Source organism: Pelophylax lessonae, assembly GCF_965119305.1.
Source record: "Pelophylax lessonae genome assembly, chromosome: 2".
Lineage (NCBI taxonomy): Eukaryota > Metazoa > Chordata > Amphibia > Anura > Ranidae > Pelophylax > Pelophylax lessonae.
Genome location: NC_138769.1, coordinates 585,559,016 through 585,586,903, shown reverse-complemented (window position 1 = coordinate 585,586,903; position 27,888 = coordinate 585,559,016). Strand labels below are relative to the sequence as shown.

General features: G+C 41.2%; 1 protein-coding gene across 1 annotated transcript in view; it reads left to right on the top strand.

Moving 5' to 3' along the window:
• The window catches only part of LOC309546161 (pro-glucagon-like), a 58,732-nt gene that overhangs the window by 19,924 nt on the left and 10,920 nt on the right, over positions 1-27,888 (top strand). Inside the window, exons 3-4 of the mRNA XM_082245701.1 lie at positions 18,892-19,035; positions 24,816-24,884. Of these exons, the coding sequence (XP_082101827.1) occupies positions 18,892-19,035; positions 24,816-24,884 (213 nt within the window). The remainder of the gene's footprint in view (positions 1-18,891; positions 19,036-24,815; positions 24,885-27,888) is intronic.

The following is a 27,888-nucleotide window of genomic DNA, read 5'->3' as shown; positions in this document are numbered from 1 at the left end:
TTTTTTAGAATGTGGGGACAAGTAACACAGTCCTGCCCCACATCTGTAATTGCCCCTGTAGTGTAACCACGTTTGTGATGAGGAGATGGTTCTTGTATAAAACAAACTAGGGGATAATGTACTTCCCAGTGTGGCCGCTCTCTTGGCTACAATATTAACGCCTCTCCTCAAAATCTCATCACATGCATGGTCTAAATGTAAAATAGGTAGATGTTTTCTAATTATGGATTTTATATCATTAAATTCTAGACTATAGGGAAGTGCCAATGTAACAGAAGGTATGGATTTATCTTTTTTAATGTTTTTCTTTCTATGCCTAAATGATCTCTTTTCTGTTGGCACTTGTGGGAGGTTGGAATTGGACTCATGATTTGATGGTGTGTGACTGGACGTTGTAAGTTGTAAGAGATCAGTACGCGAGGGCTAGATGGTAAGCTCTATCCACCATCCATCTGGGATAGCCTCTCTGGAGAAATCTCTGGTATAGAGAGAACGATTCCGTTTTAAAGGCGTCAATGTCACTACAAATTCTCCTGAGTCTAAGGAACTGTCCCACAGGTATTCCTTTTATGGTGTGAAGGGGATGCCCTGATTTGGCATGCAATAGACTATTGCCCGCCTGGGGTTTTCTATAGAGGGTGGAGGTGACTTTATCACCTTCATGATTTAAAGTTATGTCCAAAAACATAATTTTGTCCGGGCTGGAAAGACCGGTAAAAGTAAGGTTCAATTCATTGTCGTTCAAAAACGATATAAATGATTCAAGATTGACAGATCTGTTGCAGACAAATAGTAAATTGTCTATGTAGCGACAATATAAAAAAGTATTATCCCTGTATAAATTGTTACCTCCAAAGATGCGGGACCTCTCCCACCAACCCATATAGAGATTGGCTAGGGAGGGTGAGAACTTGGCTCCCATCGCCGCCCCGCATCTTTGGAGGTAAAACACATCATCAAAAGCAAAATAATTGTGTGTTAATAAATAATCAAGGACTTCTATCACAAAAGCCTGTAAAACAGGGGACATCTCCGTATAGGTTTCCAGGCTGTAGCTGATTGCTTCCAAAGCCAGTGAGTGTGGGATAGAGGAGTACAAGCTGGACACGTCACACGTGATCCAGCTGTAGTCCTCTGACCACACAAAGGAATCCATAATTTTTAACAGGTGGTTTGAATCTTTTAGATAGCTAGGAAGAATTTGAACTTTGTGTTGGAGTTGTCCGTCAAGCCATTCTCCTAATCCTTCGTTCAAGGAACCAATGCCTGATACTATAGGGCGTCCATGTACTGGATCCAGTCCCTTGTGTATCTTCGGCAGATGATGAAAGATAGGTATTATCGGGAACTCTGGGATCATATTTTCAAATTCCTTGATAGAAAAAGCACCTATAGCTGCACCTTTCTTGACAAGATTGCTTAAGACATTTTTGAATTTGTTGGTCGGATCACTTTTAAGGATTTGATAGGTGTTTGTGTCCATTAGTTGCCTTATGGCTTCCGCTTTATATTGTGTCTTGTCAAGGACAACTACGGCTCCTCCCTTATCCGCATTTCTGATAATAATTGAATCGTCTTCCTGTAACAGTTTGAGCGATTTTCTTTCATCCACAGTTAGATTATCCATATTGGTTTTGACATGTGAAGGCATATTAGAAACCAGCTTGAAAATTTCTTTTTCAACCAATTTTTGGAACTTATCCATTTCTGCCAATCGGGATTGTATGGGATAGAATGATGATGGTACATTCAAATTCACCCGGCGGGTTCCCTCCTCTCTTTCGGAGCATAGTGAAGGTGATTCATGGATTAACTCCTCTAATTCTGAAATGGCACATTGCTCACGAAAAGACAACATTGGAGAATTGGTTTGACTATTGGGAGAAGGATTGAAATCCAGATCAGTTTCCTCGATCGTGTTATCATCTGTGTCCACAAAAAAGTGTCTCCTTAAAGTTAGATTCCGTATAAATTTATTGATATGTAGAGTAGTATCGAACGGATCAAAATGTGTATGGGGGCAAAAGTTCAGTCCCTTAGAAAGTAAAGATATTTCATTTAATGTAAGAATCCGTTGGGACAAATTCACTACATTGTTGGATATCACTTGCGGTGTGTCCTCAGATTGTACTGACCATTTAAGTTTTCGCTGGTTTTTCTTTCCTCCTCTCCTTGTTTTGGCTTTTTTGATATTTTCTTCTTTATTGCATTCCTGCCCCTCCTTGGCTCGTTTTTTGACCCATTGGAAGGTCCGGAATTTGATCTGGACATGTGTGTATAGTCAACGGAGGTATCAGATGAAGTGTAAGCAACAGATGTATCAGTGCCTGTTGTTTCTGGATCCGAGAAGCTGACTTTTTTCTTTTGGTAGTATCGATTCCAGGTATTTGATTTTTTCCAAATATAGACATTGTTTGTCTCATAGTCGACTTTATCTCTCATTAATTTTTCTTTTTTACCGCTGATCTTGTTGGTTTCCAGTTTATTTATCTTGTCATTTAATTTAAGATCAAGATCCGTGAATAAAGGGCTACTTTTTAGCGGAGTAATTTCTTCCTGTAATTTTAGAAATTTCATCTTGTAGCCTTTTTAATTCCAATGTTTTAGAATCTACTATGAGCCTCATAAGGTTGAAGGAACAGGTGGAAAGAGTATCGGTCCATTGCTTTTTTAATTCCTCATTAAAGAGATCGAATGTGGGGAACTTTTTTATCCGTAGACCTCTCGGGATACGTTCCAGGTCCAGATATTCAGTAATTATGGTCTTTTCCCAATAAGCCTTTATTTCCTTCACCATAAGCTTTTCCAATTTATAGAACAAAGGTTTTATAGAGATTGAACCGTCCTCCCTTGTCTGATTTAAAGTGGCATGTGCATTGCTTCTGAGGGGATTTGTGTTCAGGTTTCTCAAGGTTCTACTTGTGGATGGTTCGTCCATGTCCATGTGTGCAAATCACAGGTGTAGTAATGTAATAAATGCCTCTGTTCACTGAACAATGATGTATGGGAATATAAACTCCAATAAATATATCGAGGAAAGCACTTACCGAGCTGGTCCGAAATCACGGGGAAATAGACAGAGTCCAAACTGGGGAGACCGCTCCAGATGAGACAGGAATCAGGTGCCGGTCAGATCCGCAATCCAAAATCACATGAAGCAAGAAGGAATGACCGCACTTCCGATAAAGTTGAAAAAACTGAGTATATTTATTCCACATCAAACGAATGGCAAGATATAAAACATACACGCTGTGAGTGCTGGACAAAACGGTAGACGCGTTTCACGACTAGATGTGTCGCTTACTCATTACCAAGTTCACTCTGGATGTGCATCGGCCATATATACACCCATACACGCAGCTGACACCAATTAGGTTCATCAAACTAGTTGTTCACTAGATAGCTGCTGGGAATCTAAGGCTTAATTGCACAGACAGAGTGACCCCAAAGAAAACCAAATAAAACACACTGTGCAAGAAAAATTGTACATGAATACAGATTAATTACAATCAGTATAATAAGTGAAATCAGTGTTAATAAGGAAATATATAAACAATGATTGAAACCCACATTGAATATTACAATCTATCTTTCATGTATATAGTAAAAACAAATGAAAAAATAGATAGATAAATAAATACATACATGTGAAGACCATCGTAAGTGACTTGTAAACTATTGTGAAAAGTGAACTAAAAAACTAGGTAAATTATAAAAGATAATCGAAGTGTGCATACAAAGTCACCAATGCTTGTTTACATCAGCCGCCTGACTTTCTCCCTCTGCACCGACGATCGGCGAGTGACCGGCGGACATCGGGTCCGCCGGTCACACGCACTGACTTCCCTGTGAATGAGCCGCGGCGGGCGTGCGCTCGCCCGCTATTGGCTCACAAGGAAGTGACAGGCAAGTGACGTAGATCTACGTCACTCTGCCTGGCCGGGGCTGACCGCCGCAGTAAATAGTCGTGCGGAGGTCGGCAACCGGTTAAAAGTGGATTAGGTCAATTCTCCAAACAATATATGATTTTGAAAATATTTTGTCTCATTAAGATTATATCTTTCAGTTTTGGTCATTTATAAATCAGAAATCTATATAGAGAAGTAAAGGCAGTGTGTCACTGGACTATGAATCATTAACTAACAGTGCCAATTGCTGTATTCAATTGTTAAAGGGCCTCATCCCTCACTGTATAGGTAGGTCTGACTTGAGTTTGGGACCTGTGATTGGTCCAGAAGATGGGACTTAGCATAAATAGTCTTGGTTTGCTTATTGCCCTTTCACACCTATGCATATGAAAGGCCTATTTTTCAGGCACTTCACTGCATCTATGTGTGTGTGGTTGATGAGCGCTTATGGTTTTTATGGTTGAGTGTGCTTAATAGGGAATACTGTGCCTATCCCACTGTTCCTGGAATCTCTATGGAACCTACATACCTGCGCTTTTTTGCTTGCGTATTCATTTAAGTCGGTCAAAATCAGGAGGTGAGTTAATGATCTTTTGGGGTGTTCTGAAGACTTCACTTAATACAATTTGATGCAGACTTTGTGGATATAAATATTCTTACAGTGCAGCGCAACCAAAAATCACCATAAACAGTTATAGAATAAAAAAAATAAATAATAAAAATGTGTGTGTCTTCAATCAAAGTCCTTTTGAATCAACAATACATAAAACTACCCCCCAAAAAACAAAGTCCACGTGTAAAATAAAAAAAAAAATCAATATAAAGAGTGATCTATTGCAGTGTTCCTCAATCACTTAATCACACCAAAAGGCGCATACCACCACCGGCTGGAAAACCCGCTCACCTCACAGATGAGATCAATCAGCTTTGTATATAGACACTCCTGCAATCTCCTGCTATGGTCTTCTCTCTTGGCATCAGGCTCTGCAAGCTCCTCTTACTGCTCTGCAAACCTCATGCAAGTACAAAGGCAGACTACATAGTGCTCTCCATTTGAACAAAGTTTCTTAAAAGCACCCGTATAAAAACACTTACAAAATGTAAAATCAAAAGCGCTTGTAATCACATTCACATTTGTCTGATCACCACTCCACACAGATCTCAGTGGCTGCGTGACATCACGGGCTGTGTGACGTCACAGACTCGGGCCCTCCCTCCTATACGCATGTCGCCCACTCATTGGGCTTCTTTAGTTTTTTTAGTTGCGCTGCACTGTAAGAATATTTATATGTTATTTGTAGTGTGGTTGAATCACTAGGAGTGTACAACAGCAATTTTTTTTATAATTAACCACTTTACCACCGGAGGATTTTGCTGTCTTACGTCCAGGCCACTTTTTGCGATTCGGCACTGTGCGACTTTAACTGACAATTGCGCGGTCGTGCGACACTGTACCCAAACGAAATTTATGTCCTTTTTTTCCCACAAACAGAGCTTTCTTTTGGTGGTATTTGATCACCTGTGCGATTTTTACTTTTTGCGCTATAAACAAAAAAACTGCGTAAATTTGGAAAAAATAACAATATTTTTCAAGTTTTTCTATATGAAATTCCCCCCCAAAAAATGTAAAAATTTTTTAAAATTTATGGCCAATTTGTTTTCTCCTACATATTTTTGGTAAAAAAAAAATCGCAATAAGTGTATTTTGATTGGTTTGCGCAAAAGTTATTGCGTTTACTAACTAAGGGAAAGATTTCTGTCATTTTTGGTGTTTTTTTTTTAACCAGTAATGGCGGCGATCTGCGATTTTTTTGTGGGACTGCGACATTGCGGCGGACAGATCGAACCCTTGACTGACATTTTTGACACTTTTGGGGGTACCAGTGACATTACCACAGTAAGCAGTGCTATAAATATGCACTGTTACTGTAAAAATGACACTGGCAGGGAAGGGGTTAATTTTATTGGAGAGGGAGGGGTTAATGTATGCCTGGTGCTTACTGACATGTGTGGGGGTAGGTGACTGAGTGACACAGGGACAGATCGCAGGTTCAGCTATGCTGAACCCTGCAATCTGTCACTGTTTGTCACTTAGGAGATCCGCCCGCTTTGTTTACACACTCGATTCCCCGACGATCGCCGCTGCTCCTCCCCTGGCCCGACTACCGCTCTGACTGAACACAGCGGGAGCGAGCCTCCGGCGGCGCGCGCGCGCCCACAAGTGGAAGTAGTACTACGTCGCTGGACGATAACGAGCCACATTGCTGCAGAAGCAGCAATGTGAGCAGACGTAAAGTGGTTAATGAGTATACTGAAATATTGACGCAGTATTTGGATAGTGAAGGGTAGCTCTGATTGTATCTCACATACTGTTTTAGACTTTGTGGATATGAATAGCACTTTATTGAGATTTTACTATTAAAAAATGGAAAAGATACTTGTTTCTTTGAAGTGCACATGTCATGTTTACGGACATTTGTTGGTTTACCTACTGGATGAATATTATTAAATACCGTATATGAATATTTATTATTACTGATTGATTATCACTGGGTATATTTATTTATGATACTATTGCACTCTATATTTTTTATAGTTATTTAAAAAGTATTTGTGTTATTTTTACAGCTGCCTGGAGTTGTGGAGTTGTATATTTTCATTTATTTTATATTAGAAGCACAGAATACATTTTATATTGTTTTAGTTTTGAACAATTCTCTTTTTAAAATTGTTAATATTTAACTAACTGAACATTAAAAGGAACCCTATAGAATACTTAATGGTCATTCGTGTTTATTGCTACATGCTATGAAATTCCCTTTTTTGCTATATGGCAAACAAAGTCCCAGATATCTATTAGACAAGAACCTTTACGTCTTATCAAATGATTAATAACTTTTTACTTAAAATACTTAATCTTCCTAGGTAAATTTTGTATACCAAAAAGTACATTTGAATAGAGTATCATTTTTATGACTAGACAGATTTTTTTTCCAATACATAAATTGATCTAGCAGAGTACAATTTTCTTTTATAGAGCAAGGCCTCCCTCTACTGGATAGAATGAGGTATGCAAATATATGTTTGCTAGAATATCTCATTTAGAGAGACAGTACTGTATAGTGATTTTGATTCATTGTATTTAAAATCAAGTTTAAAAAGTGTATAATATATATATATATATATATATATATATATATATATATATATATATATATATATATTTATTTAACATAGGTATATAACATATTGCTTTAACAAGTTCACACTTAATCCAGGGTTTAATCTTTGATTCTCAGATTGCCTGCATGCAAGATAGCAATTTTGTGCCACTGACAAAGCTTCCATCAGCCAGAGACCACATGACAACAAGAAACAGTGTTAATTCTAATGTAAAGCACACTGGTGCAGTATCACACACAATGAGATGCCTTCAGCGGAACTGGGATGGAAACCATGGGGGTTGATTTACTACAACTGGAGAGTGCAAGTGTCTCTGCACAGAAACCAATCAGCTTCCAGTTAATTTTGTCAAAGGGTAATTAAACAAACTGAAGTTAGAAGCTGATTGGTTACCATACACAGCTGCACCAGATTTTGCACACTACAGTTTTAGTAAGTAAAGTCCCATGAGGCAGACAATGGCAGCCTTCACCAGTGGGTGAAATTACATCTTTATTTAATCATCAGCTTAAACAATAAAATACCTCATGTAAAACCATTTCTAATTTTTAAAACAGAACAGGATAGAAGGCTGCCTGTGATTGTGATGTAAATAAGAGAGACTCATTCTTACTTCCTGCCTGGGTTATCCTTGTCACCAGGAGTGATGATACGATATCTCACAAAAGTGAGTACACCCCTCCCATTTTATTATATCTTTTCATGTGACAACACTGAAGAAATGACACTTTGCTACAATGTAAAGTAGTGAGTGTACAGCTTGTATAACAGTGCAAATTTGCTGTCCCCTCAAAATAACTCAACACACAGTCGTTAATGTTCAACCTGCTGGCAACAAACGTGAGTACACCCCTAAGTGAAAATGTCCAAATTGGACCCAATTAGCCATTTTCCCTCCCATGTGACTCATTAGTGTTACAAGGTCTCAGGTGTGAATGGGGAGCAGGTGTGTTAAATTGTATCTCACTCTCTGACACTGCTCACTGGAAGTTTAGCATGGCACCTCATGACAAAGAACTCTGAGGATCTGAAAAAAAAAAAACGGTGGCAGAGGCCATACAGTGGTTTAACAGGACAGGTTCCACTCAGAACAGGCTTTGCCATGGTCGACCAAAGAAGTTAAGTGCATGTGCTTAGCATCATATCCAGAGGTTGTTTTGTGAAATAGACGTATGAGTGCTGCCAACATTGCTGCAAAAGTTGAAGGGGTGGGAGGTCAGCCTGTCAGTGCTCAGACCATACGCCGCACACTGCATCAAATTGGTCTGCATGGCTGTAATCCCAGAAGGAAGCCTCTTCTAAAGATGATGCACAAGAAAGCCCACAAACAGTTTGCTGAAGACAAGCAGACTAAGGACATGGATTACTGGAACCATGTCCTGTGATCTAATGAGACCAAGATAAACTTATTTGGTTCAGATAGTGTCAAGCGTGTGTGGTGACAACCGGGTGAGGAGTACAAAGAAAATTTTGTCTTGCCTACAGTCAAGCATGGTGGTGGGAGTGTCATGGTCTGGGGCTGCATGAGTGCTGCCGGCACTGGGGAGGTACAGCTCATTGAGGGGACCATGAATGCCAACATGTACTGTAACATACTGAAGCAGAGCATGATCCCCTCCCTTTGGACACTGGGCCACAGGGCAGTATTCCTACATGATAATGACCCAAAACACACCTTCAAGACAACCACTGCCTTGCTAAAGAAGCTGAGGGTAAAGGTGATGGACTGCCCAAGCATGTCTCCAGACCTAAATCCTATTGAGCATCTGTAGGGGAATCTTCAAATGGAAGGTGGAGGAGCACAAGGTCTCTAACATCCATCAGCTCTGTGATGTCGTCATGGAGGAGTGGAAGAGAACTCTAGTGGCAACCTGTGAAGTTCTGGTGAACTCCATGCCCAAGAGGGTTAAGGCAGTGCTGGAAAATAATGGTGGCCACACAAAATACTGACACTTTAGGCCCAATTTGGACATTTCCACTTAGGGGTGTACTTAATTTTGTTGTCAGTAGTTTAGACAATAATGGCTGTGTTGAGTTATTTTGATGGGACAGCAAATGTACAATGTTATACAAGCTGTACACTCACTACTTTACATTGTAGCAAAGTGTCATTTCTTCAGTGTTGTCACATGACAAGATATAATAAAATATTTACAAAAATGTGAGGGGTGCACTCACTTTTTTGAGATACTGTATGTGGAATCCTGAAATATAATTGCTGCTGGAAGAGACATAGTAATTTCCTCTGCCTCTTGTGTCTCCAAGACTGGAAGTGAGAGTAAGGCTGGGTTCACACTATTGGAGCCGGTTCGCATATCTCCGTAGCGACTCCAGAGCGACTTGCACTGGAGTCCTGTGCGTTTTCTGTTCCATTTCAGGTCCGAATTCAGCCAAAAATGTGAACTGAAATGGAGAATTGGGACACACTGAACCCCTGCTATGAGCGGCTCCGTGCGGAAGTGTGAACCCAGCTTAAATCTTCCCCCGGCATAATTTTTGCCAGCACACATTTCTTATGTAAAAGGAAATCTGATTATTTAGGAAAACAGTCATTTAATGCTCTTAGCCTCTGACCCTGCCACTCTAGCTTTGTCTATGCTTACCTTATATTTATTTAAAAAAATGTATATTCTTTTACAGATCAAAGGTGGTAATGGTGAAAAAGAGTTAGATGGTGCTATTCATCCAATTACTACAGCAAGTCTTGGTGGCTTTGGACCATTAATTGTGAGATTTGTGTATCAAGCTTTCATCTTCCAAATTGAGCATGGACAGGAAAAAAAACCCAACAGAGGCTCTAACTTACTCCAGGAATTTCACTTTATCCCCATGGAAATTACCTATCTGGTGAATAGAATATAACTGTATTTTACTCACCAGTGATTTTTTTTTTTTTTACCAGGAACATATATGAAATACTTAACGTGCTTGTAAAGGCTGAATTCTATGCATGAAGATAAACCACTTTACCACTGGAGGATTTTGCTGTCTTACATCTGGGCCACTTTTTGCGATTCGGCGCTGTGCAACTTTAACTGACAATTGCGCGGTCGTGCGCCGCTATACCCAAACGAAATTTACGTCCTTTTTTTCCCACAAACAGAGCTTTCTTTTGGTGGTATTTGATCACCTGTGCGATATTTACTTTTTGCGATATAAACAAAAAAATAGCGTTTATTTTGAAAAAATAACAATATTTTTTAAATTTTTTTATATGAATTTCCCCCAAAAAAATGTAAAAATCAAATTTTTTTTAAATTTTTGGCCAATTTGTTTTCTGCCACCTATGTTTGGTAAAAAAAATCACAATAAGCGTATTTTGATTGGTTTGCGCAAAAGTTATTGCGTTTACTAACTAAGGGAAAGATTTCTGTCATTTTTGGTGGGTTTTTTTTAACGCGTAATGGCGGCGATCTGCGATTTTTTTGCGGGACTGCGACATTGCGGCAGACAGATCGGACCCTTGACTGACATTTTTGACACTTTTGGGGGTACCAGTGACATTACTGCAGTAATCAGTGCTATATATATGCACTGTTACTGTAAAAATGACACTGGCAGGGAAGGGGTTAATTTTATTGGAGAGGGAGGGGTTAATGTATGCCTGGTGCTTACTAACGTGTGGGGGGAGGGGACTGTGTGACACAGGGACAGATCGCATATGTTAAGCTATGCTGAACCCTGCTATCTGTCCCTGCCTGTCACTTAGGAGATCCGCCCGCTCTGTTTACACAAGCGGGCGGATCTCCAAACTAGATTCCCCGACGATCGGGGAAGAGCGGCAAGGGGCGGAGTCCAGCGACGTAGGTCTACGTCGCTGGACGATAACGAGCCACATTGCTGCAGTAGCAGCAATGTGAGCGGAGTTAAAGTGGTTAAAAAACCTTCTCTGTGTAGCAGCCCGCAAGCCCCCCCCTTAAACTTTCCTGAGCCCAATCTTTATTCAGCGATGTGCAGGAGAGCCTCAGCTCTCCAGGAAATCTCCTTCCCCATTAGCTAAGACAGCAGCGGGAGTCATTGGCTCCCAGTGCTGTCAATCACAGCCAGGGAGCCAAAGAGAGAGAAGGAGCGGGGCCGAGCCATGGCTCTGTGTGTGAATGGACACGCAGTGCCACAATTTGGGAGTGAGCCTGCTCAGGTGCCGCTATTGCAACCTGGTTGCTCTGTGGGTACTTGGCAGGAGGGAGGGGCCAGAAGCAATGGCGGGGGACTCGAAAAGAGGAGTATCGGGGCTGCTTTGCGCAAAACCACTGCACAGAGCAGGTAAGTATAACATTTTTGTTATTTAAAAAAAAATGTTGGACTTAATATCACCAAAACCACTTCTGGACCATAAGGTTTTACCCCCTTGATGAACAGGCAATTTTGTGCGTTACTTTAACTGATAATGGCGCAGTCGTGCAACGCTGTACCCAAAAAAAGAAACGTATGTGCTTTTTTTCCCACAAATAGAGCTTTCTTTTGGTAGTATTTGAGCACCTCTGCGGTTTTTATTTTTTGCGCTATAAACAAAAAAGAGTGACAATTTTTGAAAAAAAAAAATGTTATGTTCTGCTATAAAACACAGCCAATAAAAAAAAGTAAAAAGTCAAATGTTTTCAGCAATTCAGGCCAATATGTATTCTGCTACATATTTTTGTTAAAAAAAATTCCAATAAGCGTATATTGACTGGTTTGCGTAAAAGTTATAGCGTCTACAAACAATGCAGTATTTTTATGGAAATTTTATTTATTTATTTATTTTTTACTAGTAATGACGGCAATCAGTGATTTTTAGCGGGACTGTGACATTGCGGCGTACAAATCGGACACTAAGGCCCCTTTCACACTACGTCAGTTGTCATCCATTTTTCGTCAGTTGTTATCAGTTTTTCGTCAGTTGTTATCCGTCTTTCATCCGTTGTCATCCGTTTTTACATAGAGATGCATTGATGTCCGTTTTTCATCCGTCAACGGATGGATGAAAAACTGACAAACTGACAGCGTGTGTGAAAGGGGCCTAAGGGAGGAATTTACTAAAACTTATGCACACAGAATCTGGTGCAGCTCTGCATAGAAATCAATCACTCCCATTTTTTTTTTTCCAACGAACTGAACAAGCTGAAGTTAGAAGTTGATTAGTTACTATGCACAGCTGTACCAGATTCTAAGTGTACCAGTTTTGGTAAATCTTCCCTGATGTCCCTAAATCCTGAAACACCCATATGTAATGATTATTTATATGACTATTTACACATAAATATATCTACACTCATGTTTTTTTGTTTTTTTTTGGACAGTGAAGGTGCTCACACCTAAGTAATAAAATGCATGCCCCTAACATTAAGCAACATCAAAAACTACCAAATGTGCCCTTGTTCCTGATGGACAACCTACAGCCAGCCAAAAGTATTCAGAACATTTCCAATAATTATGTGTAGGGAGGACACCTGTAAACATTCCAATCAAATGACATCCATTCAGTACATTTGCTTGAACATCATTAAGCCCCGTACACAGGGGCCAAATGTCGAGGGACATAAAAAACGACCGACATTTGGCCGTGTGTATGCCAGCCGGCAAAACCAGCCGGAAAACCATTGTAGTGTTCTGGAAGGGGGCCAACCCCTTATCAGAGCACAACAGCTCAGCGGGGGAGATTGCTGTACTAATGTCGGATCATTAGTACAGAGCCTCAAACCCGAGATGACAGCTTTTTTTTTTTTGCTCAGCCTGAATGAAACTTTGAATGAAAAAAAACTCATAGAGTGTACCAGGCTTTAGATCAGGCATGTCCAAAGCGCAGCTTGTGGGCCGCATTTGGCCCACAACCGCAGCCAATGCAGCCCGCCGGCAGCGGCTCACAGACACCCGCAAGTGCTGTGCAATCTCCCGGCTGCCGCGGGAGACTTAGGATGTCTGCAGTCAGTGACAGAGCCACTGCTTCCTGTATAGTTACGGCTCTATCACAGGCAGAGTGATATGAAATGCACTCCACCTGTGACAGAAGCCATACAGGAAGCAGCAGCTTTGCTCTCTACTGCAGCTTCTGTTTTCTACAGCAGTACCCGACGTCATGACAGCATAGCATTACCCGCCAGCAGTGCCAGCAGTATCCACCAGAATTACCCACCAGCATTACCCTCCAGCAGTAACCACCAGCATTACCCACCAGCAGTGACCGCCAACACTACCCACCAGCAGTAACCACCAGCAGTACCCACCAGCATTACCCGCCAGCAGTAACCGCAAGCAGTAACCGCCAGCATTAACCACCAGCAGTAACCACCAGCAGTAACTGCCATTAGTACCCGCCAGCAGTAACCACACCAGAAGTACTCGCCAGCAGTCTGCAAAATAAGTAGAAAAGGAATGTGCTTTAGCGTGTGTAAATTGTTGCAATATGTTTTGTGTTTTACTAGTTGTGTTTTGTCATAATATGTCATGTCCTTGTTCATACATGTATGAATAAGGACATGACATTTTCTGGCTGCCTAAGTCATATATGCTAGGGGTGCAACTACCCCCCAGCACATAATTGTAAATATCCCAGCATGTGCAGTGTTTCTGCCTCCTACCACCATGACCACTTCAAATCCCTGAAGTGGTCATGGTGGTTAGAGTGTTCCTTTAATATCTCTCAGAAGAAGTAAACCTCTATTTACTGATTCCATTTCCTCTAGTTGTGTTAAACTAGTGTGGGGGGGGGGTGCGTTTTATTACTTATATACCTTAACTATAGTATATATTTTATATGCGGCCCGGGAAAATATCTCTACACTCAATGTGGCCCAGAGAAGCCAAAAGGATGGACACCCATGCTTTAGATGATAGAAGTTAGCAGACCTTCACCTCATTATAAGCTAAAGGAAAATTCACGTGCATTGTGAACAGTCTATATGCCTTTATTAATGATGTGTTACTTTGATCCACTAAATCTGGTGATTGAATTTGCCTAAAACCACTTTGTTTATGGCCAACATATCCAGCCAACAGAGAGACAGATAAAATGGCAGCCAGACACAAATGCACAATTTAAATGCTCTCAGATTATTTAGTTCCCAACAATACAAAGCATTAGATAATCTTGTTAGTTTAGTTCTGCCACAATTATAGGCAACTCCTATGGAGAAAGGTGGAGCTGCAAGCGGGAGCTGGCATGACTTATCAGTGGCAGAGCAATTAGGACCTGTTTTCTCATTTTAATTTTCTCATTGTTTCCCTGAAAGGGAGTAGCTACTCATAAACATAAGATAATCACCAAATTCAGTTTGTAGCATGACTGGCTGACTCATGTGTGTGGAAATCCTTATGCTACATAGTTACTGGAAAACATTTAATTCTGTTGCTGACTTGACAGATCATATTAGAAAATATAGCATAATGACAAAACATTGACCATAGACATTAAAGAGTGGTTGAGCATGTAATTTCAATCCAATTTGTTGTCAATAGGCGAAGACATCTTGCTTTTAGGTGTGTTCCTATTGCATTTAGCTTCAGTTTGTTGCACTTCTGAAAGCATTCAGGATTTCTGGCTTGCAGTTGACCTTGTAAGCTGCATGAACCTGCCTCAAGCTGCTTTTGTGTTTCCATTGACTTCTCTAAGGAAAGAAGCAGTTCTGATTTGAACAAAAGCCCAACAACAACTCATATTGTGTGTTAGCATAGCTGTGGCACTAAATAGAGAATTTCTTATGGTCAGGGAAGTCAAGGCATTTGCAGTTAGCAGACAGGCCCAGTGCTACCACATTTCATGGAAAAGTAAAAATACATGGTCTAACCTCCCCCCCCCCCAACTGTTTTATAAGACTGATCCTCTTGGACAACTATTAAACACTCCATAAGATTGTCACGCAAGACTTCTATTTCAATTGTAACTGAGGCCTGATTAACAACTCTAAATATCATTTCAATCCCAGATTCTATATAAATATCACCCCCAAAACTCCCCAAATTACCTAAGTGACTATGATTACAGGATCTTATAAGCAAAGCAAATTAAGCAAGGATTGTTACAACCTTTTTTTGACCTTGGGCTACACCATTATTGCTAGACATTAACGTGCTTCTAGTACTAGTACTTGATGATGGATGATGGAATGGATATGTGTACTGGATTCCATTCATCAGAAGGAACAGATGCTAGCCCAGGACAGGAACTCTACTGATACACGTTTCATAACTTGGTCTACGTGGGTGGACTATAAAAGTAATACAAGGGTTACCTAAACTTGATGAATGACAGGTTTCTACTCATCATAGATGACTAATCTTTGATAGGACACGGAAGCCCTGGAGCTCTATTGCTGACCTTTTATTTTTTTTATGTGTGCCTTTTTTATCCTGTCCTATCTCTCACCGTACCCCCCTTCCACCGTTCCCCTACCAAACGTATTTTCTTCTTTTTTTTCTGCTTTCTACTTGTCTTTTTTGTACAGTTGCATATAAACGCATTCCTAGACCAGAAAGTTGCGGAGCCCGGTTCTCTTCTATTTCCTAGCACTGGTAGACAGCTTCCAATAGTCATATTGCTTCTGAAGTGTATTCATACAGTACCAGACATATACACACAGTTCCACCATTAACTATATCTAAACTCTATTCTGTTGATTAAAATATAGTGCATTCTCATTTAATTGTCCATAAGTATACTTGTATTCCTGCCATTTCCATTGTATGGACTGGAAGCTCTCTGCTTCATCAGGGAGCGGACAAATTTCAATCAGTGTGTGGTTGCCTCTGTTCGACAAATGTTGATCATTGGAGAAGAATTATTCCTCCTTATTTGTTTGGATGGAGTAATCTGTTCATTTTCTTTAAATTACTATTTAGTCTGCTAGCGGAATGAAAGAAAATGAGCAATCTATAGCTAAATTTAAAATTTTTCTATATAAAAATTTAACAAAAAGAGATTAAACATAAAATAATCACTAATTGAACTTGCAATAGACAGGATCTACAACAGCATTGACCATTCAGAAGCCTCTTTCTGCTTCAGAACTCCAAGGCTTTTAAATGACACTAAATATGTTTATCGTAGTTGAAGCCCCACAGGCATAGAAAATGGTTTTACATCCAGTAGTGAAAAGATTTCTATGAGTTACTTCACATTACTGCTATCTAAACCTTGTTAATACATTTTATCATTGTGCATCTCAGTCTGATGGTTACAAAACAAAATATACTCAATGTATGTCTTTTAAATTCATTTTCACAAATAATGCATGAAAAAGCAAATAGTAGTTCAAAGATTAACGTGTGAAGGTAAAAACTTCCTGAGTCTGTAATGACATTAGGTTATTCCCATGACTAACACACTGTCATATATGATTCATGATCCCAGTCTGGAATTTATATGTTTGGCCGGGAAGATGTATAATTCTTCATGAATAGTGCTTCTCTGCGTCATTTCTCTGGGGAATTCATTTCATGCTTTCCATGTGCCCTAATGCACTTCTAATTTGAAAGTCGGTTTAACTATATTAACTTAATTAGCCTCAGATCACAATGGCCATTGATCCTGATCGTCTGACTGGGAATATTTGATGCAAAAAAACCTATATTCCGTTTGAATGTTTTCGGTAAACTAATTTCCTTACTTACGATCATGTCATGTCATTTTCTATATAATGTAGATATTGATGGTTTTACCACCACAATCACCAGGAACTGGGACTGAGGCACATTCCACAATATCTATAGGTCCATTGCAAAGATTGGAAAAAAACTGCCCTAACTCTTATGCCTTTTGTGTATCAATGAGAGACTTGTAGAAGAATACACAAATTACTGTTATACAGCAGTTTCAGATTAGTGGATAGTCTACAATGGCAGCAATCTAGAGTGGCAATGTACAGGGTGTGTGTGGGGGTGGGGGGGGGGGTGGGGTGTCAGTAGGCTCCTTCTTGCTTTGTTATCTCAACAATTATCACACCTTTGAAAGCCACCAAGCATTAAATAATTAGTGTTATACTTATACTTCTTTTATATATAATGTTTGAAACAAAGGGGCTATAAGGATCTCTAATTATTTGTGCAGGGATGTTAAAGTAATGATGCATAATAAATCTGACCAGTGTACAAATGGGGCTACTGTCGACACCTTGTGGTCAAGTATGCTTATTGAGATCAACAGGACTATAGATATGATTAGAGCGGCTCTTCAATCATTTTTTCATCTTTCCATCTATTAAATCCTCTGCCCTTGTTGTTTTAATTTTGGATAGTATAATATTTTTTCTTCTGTCAGTAAATACCTTATACAGCCCACTTCCTCTTTCTTGTCTGGTAAAAAGCTAGGCTATTGACATCATGGATGGCTCTCTCTCTCTCACTCTCGTGAGAGTTTGCCAGAAAGGAAGGGGGGATAAGTCATAGGAGAGCCAAGGAGAGCTACAGAGCTGGAGGGGGCTGGATGAGAGCGGAGATAACAGGAGACTGCAGAGATCCATGAGTATTCATCAAGAAAGAAGAAATGTGCAGGGAAGCAGTGGTGTCTGTCTGTCTGTATATATATGTGTGTGTCTGTATATATGTATGTCTGTTTAAATCCAGGAAGTGAACAGGCAGTGGCTTCAGTTGCCCACAGTTAAAATGGTTGCAGCCAGACTTAGTGGAGGGAGATTTCTGCAGCATTTTTGGCAAGTACAGAATCACCGTATATATAAAATAATATGCAAAGTGGTTGGAGGTGAGCCTTAGAATGGCAAATATGTATTTATTACAAATTATGTGAGCAGACTGCAGTTCCTCTTTAAGGCAGTAGTAAACTGCTGAGAAAACAAAAAAAAAACAAACAATAAAAACCCTGCAAGACAATGGCATAATGTGCTAGTATGCATCGCACATTATGAAAGAAATACTCACCTTAGAAAGAAGCCCTTCCAGCGGTACCCTGTCACCACTGAGAGGGCTGACATGTTCCCCCAGCCTTTCTTCCTGGTTCTCGGGCTTTGGCGCTGTGAGTGGCCGGAGCCGAAATTTGGTCACTTCATGGGATATCTCGGTTCTGGCAAGAAGCTCTGAAGGTCCGGCACAGTATGCTGGACCTTCAGAACGCATTCGCCGCTGACATCAGCAGCTGCATGCAGGGTGAATATCTCCTAAACAGTGAACATTTAGAAAATATATATTTTACCTAAAAATAACAAAGCGAGGTATACAACCACTTTAGGAAATGTGTGTGAGTAGCAGATCTGCAAAATTATTGACACTAAGGGGTTGATTTACTAAAGGTAAATAGTCTGTGCACTGCAAGTGCAGTTGCTTTAGATCTGAGGGGAACTTGCAAGGGAAATAAAAAAAACGGCATTTTTTGTTAGCACGTGATTGGATGATAGAAATCAGCAGAGCTTACCCTCAGATCTACAGCAATTGCACTTCCAAGTGCACTTCTAATGCACAGTAAAATTGCCTTTAGTAATTCAACCTCTCTGCAAAGTGTAGTTGCTCCAGAGCTTAGTAAATGTGCAGAAACTCTGCTGACTTCCATCATCCAATCATGTGCAAGCAAAAATTCTGCTTTTTTTTATTATTTACCTTGCATGTAATAAGGGTATTCTTTGCTAAGTGAAGCTTTACCTCATTTACTAAGCTCTAGAGCAACCTCACTTGCAGAGGGCATCTGTCTATTTGCCTATAGTGAATCAAACCCTTCGTTCAATGAATTTTAGGTATGGTTCCGTGTAATTTCTCTGTAACAAGTAAAACGCATGCTAAAAATTTATAGTCAATACCCAGGTATTGAAATCTGTAATCCAGAGATTTTAATTAACTATGTGGTGTTCCTGTTTCTCTTTTTGTTTTTTCGTGTTTAAAGGTGGCAAGAATATCAGTCTCAGATCTTTACATCAAATATTAAACGGCACTCTGAAGGAACTTTCTCCAGTGACCTAACAAGATACCTGGACAGAATGAAAGCAAAAGACTTTGTCCAGTGGCTGATGAATGAAAAACGGTACAGGTGAAGGACATTTGTTAATTACTCATGTGTAAAAGGCCTGGTGTGTAATGGAATGCAGTGTACATCGTTCATATGAGGAATTTTTAATGATATCAGAATAATAAGTCATTGCTGAAATCATGTTAATATACACTGCTCAAAAAATTAAAGGAACCCTTTTTAATCAGAGTATAGCATCAAGTCAAATAAACTCCTGGGATATTGATCTGGTCAGTTGAGTAGCAGATGGGGGTTGTTAATCAGGTGCTTTGGTGTTAATAAAATTAACAACATATTCACTAGATTGGCAACAATGAGACAACCCCCAAAACAGGAATGGTTTTTCAGGTGGAAGCCACTGACATTTTTTTCCCTACTTATCTTTTCTGACTGTTGTTTACTGGTTTTGCATTTTCGCTAGGATCAGTGTCACTACTGGTGTCATGAGGCAATACCTGAACCCTATAAAGGTTGCACAGGCAGTCCAACTCCTACAGGATGGCACATCAATACATGCCATTGGCAGAAGGTTTGCTGTGTCTCCCAGCACAGTCTCGAGAGAGCATGGAGGAGATTCCAGGAGACAGACAGTTACTCTAGGAGAGCTGGACAGGGCCGTAGAAGGTCCTTAACTCATCAGCAGGACTGGTATCTGCTCCTTTGTGCAGGGAGGAACAGGATGAGCACTGCCAGAGCCCTATAAAATGACCTCCATCAGGCCACTGGTGTGAATGTCTCTGACCAAACAATCAGAAACAGACTTCATGATGGTGACCTGAGGGCCCAACGTCCTCTAGTGGACCCTGTTCTCACTCCCCGGGACTGTGGAGCTTGATTGGCATTTGCCATTGAACACCAGAATTGGCAGGTCCGCCACTGGCACCCTTTGCTTTTCACAGATGAGAGCAGGTTCACCCTGAACACATGTGACAGACATGAAAAGGTCTGGAAAAGCCGTGGAGAATGTTATGCTGCCTGTAACATCATTCAGCATTACCAATTTGGTGGTGGGTCAGTGATGGTCTGGGCAGGCATATCCATGGAGGGACTCACAGACCTCTACAGGCTAGACAATGGCACCCTGACTGCCATTAGGTTTTTGGGATGAAATCCTTGGACCCATTGTCAGACCCTATTCTGGTGCAGTGGGTCCTGGGTTCCTCCTGGTTCAAGACAATGCCTCATGTGACGAGAGTATGCAGCCAATTCCTGGAGAATTAAGAAATTGATACCATTGAATGGCCCTTATGCTCGCCTGACTTTAATCGAAATGAACACCTCTGGGATAATATGTTTCAGTCCATCCAACCCTGCCAAGTTGCACCTCAGTCTGTTCAGGAACTCAGTGATGCCCTGGTCCAGATCTGGGAGGAAATACCCCAGGACACCATCCATCGTCTCATTAGGAGCATGCCCCGACATTGTCAGGCATGCATACAAGCACGTGGGGGCCATACAAACTACTGGGTACCATTTTGAGTTGCTGCAATTAAATTTTAGCAAAATGGACTAGCCTGCTGCATCATTTTATTACTTTGATTTTTGGGGTGTTTTTGAATTCAGCCCTCTGTAAGTTGATAATTTTCATTTCCATCAAATGATGTGGCATCCTTTCATTCCTAACACATTACCCAGTCCATATCAGTATAGATATCCAGCATGATATTTTTCCCCATTAAGATCTAAAGTGTTTTCAAAATGGTTCCTTTGATTTTTTTGAGAAGTGTAGTTAACATAAAACAATCAGCTGATTCAAAAAGATCAGACGAAATTCTATGTATGTATGTATGGCTAGCTTAAGGCCCCTTTCACACAGGCGGACCGTTCAGATCCGCCTGTCCGTTTTTTTTTGGCAGATCTGAACAGACGCCTCATGTATCTCTATGGGGCATCGGATGTCAGCGGAGACATGTCCGCTGACATCCGATCCGTCAAATCTGGACGGATGGAAACCCTATTTTCCATCCCTCTAGTGGATGGGATCGGATGAGAACTGACAGACGGTCCGTTCCCATCCGATTCCCCCATAGAGAACAGCGAGACCTGACAGCTGTGTCTCTGCACAAAGAGCGGAGACACAGCTGCCATCCGCCTGCTCAGAAAAACGGAGTCCGCCTGACGGACTCCCTGTGTGAAAGGGGCCTTAATACCCTTTTCTTGTATTTTCCTGATTCCTGCTGTATCAGCTGAAATTAATTATGTGGGTGGCCCAGACAGCACCACCCAGCTCCTAAGGAGCCAATTTTTCAATTGACTTTAGTCAAAGAAGCTGGATGAACACTTGTTGGTCAAACTGCACCTATAATCAATCAGATGCAGCCACTGTTTGGGTATTCTGACAGTCATGTGTGCTGGCTGTGACAATACAAAAGCTCAAATGATAGAAATACAGAAAAGAGCACCAGACCAAAATTAGATAAAAGTCCAAAATAATTTTCATAAAACAATAAGTCATATAAAAACAGCCAACACACCACTCTCCCCTTACCGGGGCTTAACACAGGATAAAACCTGGATGGTCTCAGAGAAAACAGTGACTTCGCTGATCTATAAAAGCACCAGTATTGAACTATACACATGGAAGAAGAACTTGACAGCTCCATCCAAGTTTTATCCCATGCTGAGCCCTGTTGAAGGGGGAGTGGTGTTGCCTCTAAAATGCCTTGGATGTTTTTATGACTTCTATAATTCTTTCTATATTTCTGTGGTTCAAGCTACTGTTAGGTGCCCTTCAATGGAAGCCTTGCTGTGTGTGAGCCGCATCGCCAGAGCTATTGAGCTCCCTTGAAGTTTCCTTCAAATAAGGTGGAGCTGTACTAAGTGAACAAAAATCCTTTTTTTCCCCTGAGCTATTCATGCGGTGGCACATGCATAGAATAACCTTAGCCTTCAGCTATTCTGAATGACTAGCCAAGGTCATTCTGCCATGGCCCCATAACTGACTCATTCAGGGGGATGTGAACATTAAAATGGTTGTAAACCCTGGCCTCAGGTGATACACAGAGATGTGACAACTTCTCCTATATAAGTTGTACCTGTTTATCTGCAGTTTTCTCTTCTCTATATTTGTTCAAATTCCAGAATGTATAAAGCTTGCCTGAGCAGTCAGAACAAAGGGCTGAAGTTACACTCTGCAAAGCTCAGTAAGGAGAGCTATGACAGCTGATTGGGGGGGAAGGGATACACCTCCCTTCACACAGCACATAGGAACATATCTAAGGCTGTCAACTAGCTGGAGGTCCCTCCCCTGTCACCTTTTTTCTCTTGGTGTCAGAAAAATTTGTCAGAAGCAACACTTGCTGGTTGCAGAGGAACAAAGCAGTAAACAAAAATTACACTTAGTGCTATTATTTCACACTATAGAGGGATGTGCTTTGTTCATATTTCATGTCTGAGTTTTACAACCACTTTAATGACCAGTTCACAACAGGATTGTGTGAAATGTGCAGATTCCTGTGCAAAGCATTTTGTCAGCCATTCATTTGAACAGACTGCAAAATGAACCAGACTGAGCAAAAAGCGGTGCTTGCACTACTTCTAAAAACACACTGTGGTATAATGCAATTTGGTGCCCACTAATGCACTGTGTTTGCAATTTGCATTTGAGGGGCCGATAATAATACATTGGCACTCACATGCAGATTGGAAGAGCAGCACAATCATTTGCAATGCAGGAAATGTACCCGGAATTCGCCTTTCCTGCACTGCATTCTGGTGTGAACTAGCCCCAATATTGTCCAATCAGTGGCAGCTAACTGAAAATCCACTTTACAAAGATTGTGCAAAGATAATCAGCGCAATTATGTCTGACATATAGATCAGAACATAGAAGACTGCATTCTGATTCGTGCATTTGACCCGCACAGATTTACACTTTGGGAAGCATTTCGAGATCCATGCAGCCAGCCGCCTGTCATTGTATTGAACAGGCTGCCTGCACATGGCCTGTGATGAAGATGGCCCTTTCATGGCTGCACATATGACCTGTGATGAAGATGGCCCTTTGCACGGGTGAACGGATCAGTGCACTCATGTGAATGAGGCCTAAGGGATGTTGTAGACGCTCTTTATGAATTTACCTTAATGAGTTGTGCTGTAAAACTTGTGTTGACAAAGACGTGTTTAAAGAAGGAGAGAGCAGAGAGCTGACCTCATTAGCCTGCTCCTTTTGCTTCACTGCTCAATGACAGGCTTAGGAGAGGTAGGCATGAATTTTAACTGTAATACCTAGCTGCTGAAAAGAAAGGTCAGCTCACCAACATGGCTCTGCTGTCTGGTCTCAGGGCTGGATGAACAGCATTGCAACTTTTTTGGCAAGAAAAAAAAGCTCTTTTATTTGTGAGTTTAGCTGTTTGCCTGAAGCTCAGCTTTAAAGTGGTTATTACCCTAAAAAAAAAAAAAAAAAAATCCTGTTCCTTTAGAGCAGGATATAATGTACAGCATAGTGCTTATGTAGTGTCATGTATCCCTCTCTATGCTGTAAAATACCTGGTTGATCCTGCCTGTTTCTGTTTCCCCCCTAGTGTGCTGACCACTTTAATTATGGCTGCTGATCCATGATACTGTGGTCAGTTTATGTGCCTCTGTCAGCCTGAAGTCTCTCCCTCTCCCCCTCCCTGCCTGCTCAGGCAGCTCAGGAGTCTGCATGTCAGGCATCTCCTCCTTGCCTCTCCCCTCCTGCTGCCTTGGCTGTAAAATCACTAATTCTAAATCCTGGAAAGCCCGTCTGTTACAGAAAAATATACTGTGTAGTATCTGTGTTTTAAAAACTATGCTGCAAAATATCTTAATTCAGAGCGCTGTTGTGCGCTCACGTGACCTCCTGCCTCTCTCTTCCCCCCTGATGTCACTGAGGAATCTCAGCCCCTCCCACCGTAGTCCTCAGATTGGGGAAGCTGATCACAGAGAGGCCACGTAAGCGTACAGCGATGCTCTGGAATAAGGTATTTTTCTGCATTATTTTTCAAAAACACAGATACTACACAGTATATCTTTCTGTAAGAGAGGGGATTCCAGGATTTGAGATTCATGATTTTAAACAACCACTTTAAAGAGGAAATAAATGGCTTCCTTTTCTTGTTTTTTTTGTCTGACCTGCAAGGTAAAGGCATAATGTGCTAGTAGGCATCGCTAGCACATTATGCCTTTACTAACCTGAAACTTGCCTGCAAACGAAGCCCCCATTGTCATCTTCCTTTTCAGATAAACTGACTCCGGCCATGTGACTGGCCAGAGCCGCGTAACTTCACTCCCACATGCGCGCGGGAGACGCTGGTCACGGCACAGGACTCTGAAGATATTGCACAGATGGCCGTTCCTTCAGAGCGCATGCGCCGATGATGTCATCGGCTGCATATACAGTAAATATCTCCTAAAGGGTGCAGATTTAGGAGATATGTACAGTACCTTATTATAGGCTTACCTATAGGTAAAAACAATCGATGAAAGTTTGCTTCCCCTTAAATATTACTGAAAATTAGATTAATATATAAACTGGATACACGTGTATATGCACTATATGGTTTATGGGGATTAACATATTCAGGCTTTAGGTCTCATAATTTCCCAGGTCTGGCTTATTTCAAACTCTGTTTTTAATATCAAGATTACACAACTGACATGCTCTCCTCCAAGCTGAGGATAGCTTTTTAATTAGGAACCGATCTTGTAATGACGGTAATGCCGGGGGGAGGATGGATATCACTGCACCCAGTGCCTATATTTGTTTTCTTCCTTATTATTTGTGATTACCATGTGACAAGAAAGATTCTGGAACCTTTATTTTTTATTTTTTTTTGCAGTAACAGCAAACGGAATATTGGAAGTAACTTAAGGCTTTCAAAATTCCCACCTGATGTCTCGTTTCTTAGGTAAGAAATGGTGGGTAAACTTTTTCAATATTGATTTTGTTCAAGGTTTCTTTTATAAAGAGATGTACAATTACATGTGAAGCCCTCTTTTGAGTGGTTATGAGAAATGGCCTCCCCAAACAGAATATTGCACTAAACCTGTAGGTAAGTAAAAGAACCAGAACCTTCGCTAAGTGGAACAGTAGGTTTGATACTAAAGATGGCAGTGCCTCCACGCAGGACAGGACTTCTGTGAACAGAGGGGATTCCCTTTCTGGGAAATTAATCAATAAACTAATCAAAGAAATTATATGCTTCAACCAGCATATAACAATAACCATGAGTATATAGATGTACACCAGTATGGAGATAATACAAGCTTTATATAAGAAAAGATTAATAGTACATACATCCAATGTACAAAAATATATTATCAGCAAATGGCCCAACAAGAATCCTGGTGAAATTGTACACATATACCTTGATATATACAGTTATTATTAGAGATAACTCTAGATTATTGTTGCAGCAAAGTTCAGTTGCATGGGCCCCTGAGGATGATCCCGATGCGGCATCTGTATTTGTTTTGGAGACTTAGGCCCCATGCACACGGGGGGTGTTTTTAACGCCGCTGTAAGCAGCGTCAGGTGTTTTCTTTTTGCAGCCTAAAAACGCCCTTCCATGTTATTCTATGGCCTCATGCACACTCAGACGTTTTTGAGCTGTAAGTGGCCGAGGCGTTTTTAAGCTGCAACCAGAACCCACGACCTGCGCGTTCTGAGGACCAGCGTTACAGCTGTAAAAACGTCTGACGCTGCTAATAGCTGAATAACGTTGCTATAACGAAACGTTATACGTTTTTTTTTTCTTCCATTCAAAATCAGCGGTTCCCTATGGGAGCCTATTGATTTGAATGGAGGTCGCACCGCAACACCGCAAGTCGGATCCGGCTGTGGACATTTGGGGTACTAAAATCTTTTGCTGCTGTGAATATTTCCCCAGATCTAGCTGCCTGCATGACATGGGACATCCTTCAGAACAGACAGGTTAGCTAACTAAAGTGAGAGAGAGTTTTATAATGGTTAAACTTCAGCTTTAAAACCATGTTGCCTCATATTAACAGAGATGTATAGTAACGAAGTAGAACTACTTAAGTACTGTACTTAAGTACCGAAATGCGGTATCTGTACTTTCCTAGAGTAGAATTTTTTTCTTCTACTTCTACTTTTACTTCACTACATTTTTTCGATGATTTCGATACTTCTACTCAAGTATTTTTTTTTGTGCTGCATAGTTACTCGTTACTTTTAAAAAAATTACCACTGCCAGAACAGTAGATGGCAGGTTGCATAAAGCTCAAAAAAATGTGTATAATGTCATTTGTAAATCAGCGCATATGAAAATAAAGGCTGTGTATAATAAAAGCTGCTATACCAAATCTTTCCAATAAAAAGAAAATATGAAACAAACAAATAAATGGTGCTACAGCGCTTAAAGTGCATCAAGAAACTACTAACAAACACAGGTTAATCATTTGAATAAATCATTTGAAATAATAAAAAACAATATGATGTTCAAACTTTTGACTTCTTTCTTTAATAACTACATAACACAGTACTTGTACTTCTACTTTCAGTACTTGAGTAGAAATGTTTTTTCAAAACTACTGGTACTTTTTACTTTTAGTACTTAAGTAGCAAATTTTTTGAAAAAACTACTTGCAATACTTAAGTAAAAAAAATGTTGAATACTTTAGTACTTCTACTTAAGTAACTTTTTCTGCGAGCACTTCCACTTCTACTCAAGTCACTTTTTGATCGAGCACTTGTACTTTTACTCAAGTAGAAATTTCGAGTACTTTATACAAGTCTGCATATTAAAGGTTTAAAACTGCCATTTATTTTCCTGTAATCATTTATTCTCCTGAATATTTCCATGCAGAACTGTCTTGAGAAAGCCACACAATTTAGGAACCCATAAAAACATGATTTGGCTTTGTAGCATTCTATGTAAACTGGATAAACGTTCATGTGTATTTATTCAAAATAGAAAAAAAAAGGTGCAGATCTGTTTGATTTCCAATCCAATTCAACCCTGTGACACACTAAACTAGTTCAATGGTTTTCATTTTCAGTGGCTGTGGACATGGGGGGTACAGAGGTGGCTGTGGACAGGGGGGATGTAGAGGTGAGTTTGGACGGGGGGGTACAGAGGTGACGGGGGGGGGTACAGAGGTGGCTGTGAACAGGGGGGTACAGAGGTGGCTGTGAACAGGGGGGTACAGAGGTGGCTGTGGACAGGGGGGTACAGAGGTGGCTGTGAACAGGGGGGTACAGAGGTGGCTGTGAACAGGGGGGTACAGAGGTGGCTGTGGACAGGGGAGGGATACAGAGGTGGACAGGGGAGGGATACAGAGGTGGCTTTGGACAGGGGAGGGATACAGAGGTGGTTGTGGACAGGGGAGGGATACAGAGGTGGCTTTGGACAGGGGAGGGATACAGAGGTGGACAGGGGAGGGATACAGAGGTGGCTGTGGACAGGGGAGGGATACAGAGGTGGCTGTGGAAAGGGGAGGGGGTGAACAGAGGTGGCTGTGGACAGGGGGATACAGAGGTGGCTGTGGACGGGAGGTGGGGTACAGTGGTGGTGGCTCTGGAAAGGGGGGGTGGCTGTGGACAGGAGGGGTGGCTGTGGATGGGGGGGATACAGAGGTGGCTGTGGACGGGGGGTCGGGTACAGTGGTGGTGGCTCTGGAAAGGGGGGGGGTGGCTGTGGACAGGAGGGGTGGCTGTGGATGGGGGGGTACAGAGGTGGCTGTGGAAGGGAGGGTACAAAGGTGGCTGTAGATGGGGGGGTACAGAGGTGGCTGTGAACAAGGGGGGTACAGAGGTGGCTGTGAACAAGTGGGGTACAGAGGTGGCTGTGAACAAGGGGGATACAGAGGTGGCTGTGGACAGGGGAGGGATACAGAGGTGGCTGTGGACAGGTGGGTACAGAGTATGTGGTTGTTTTTTGGGGTAGACAG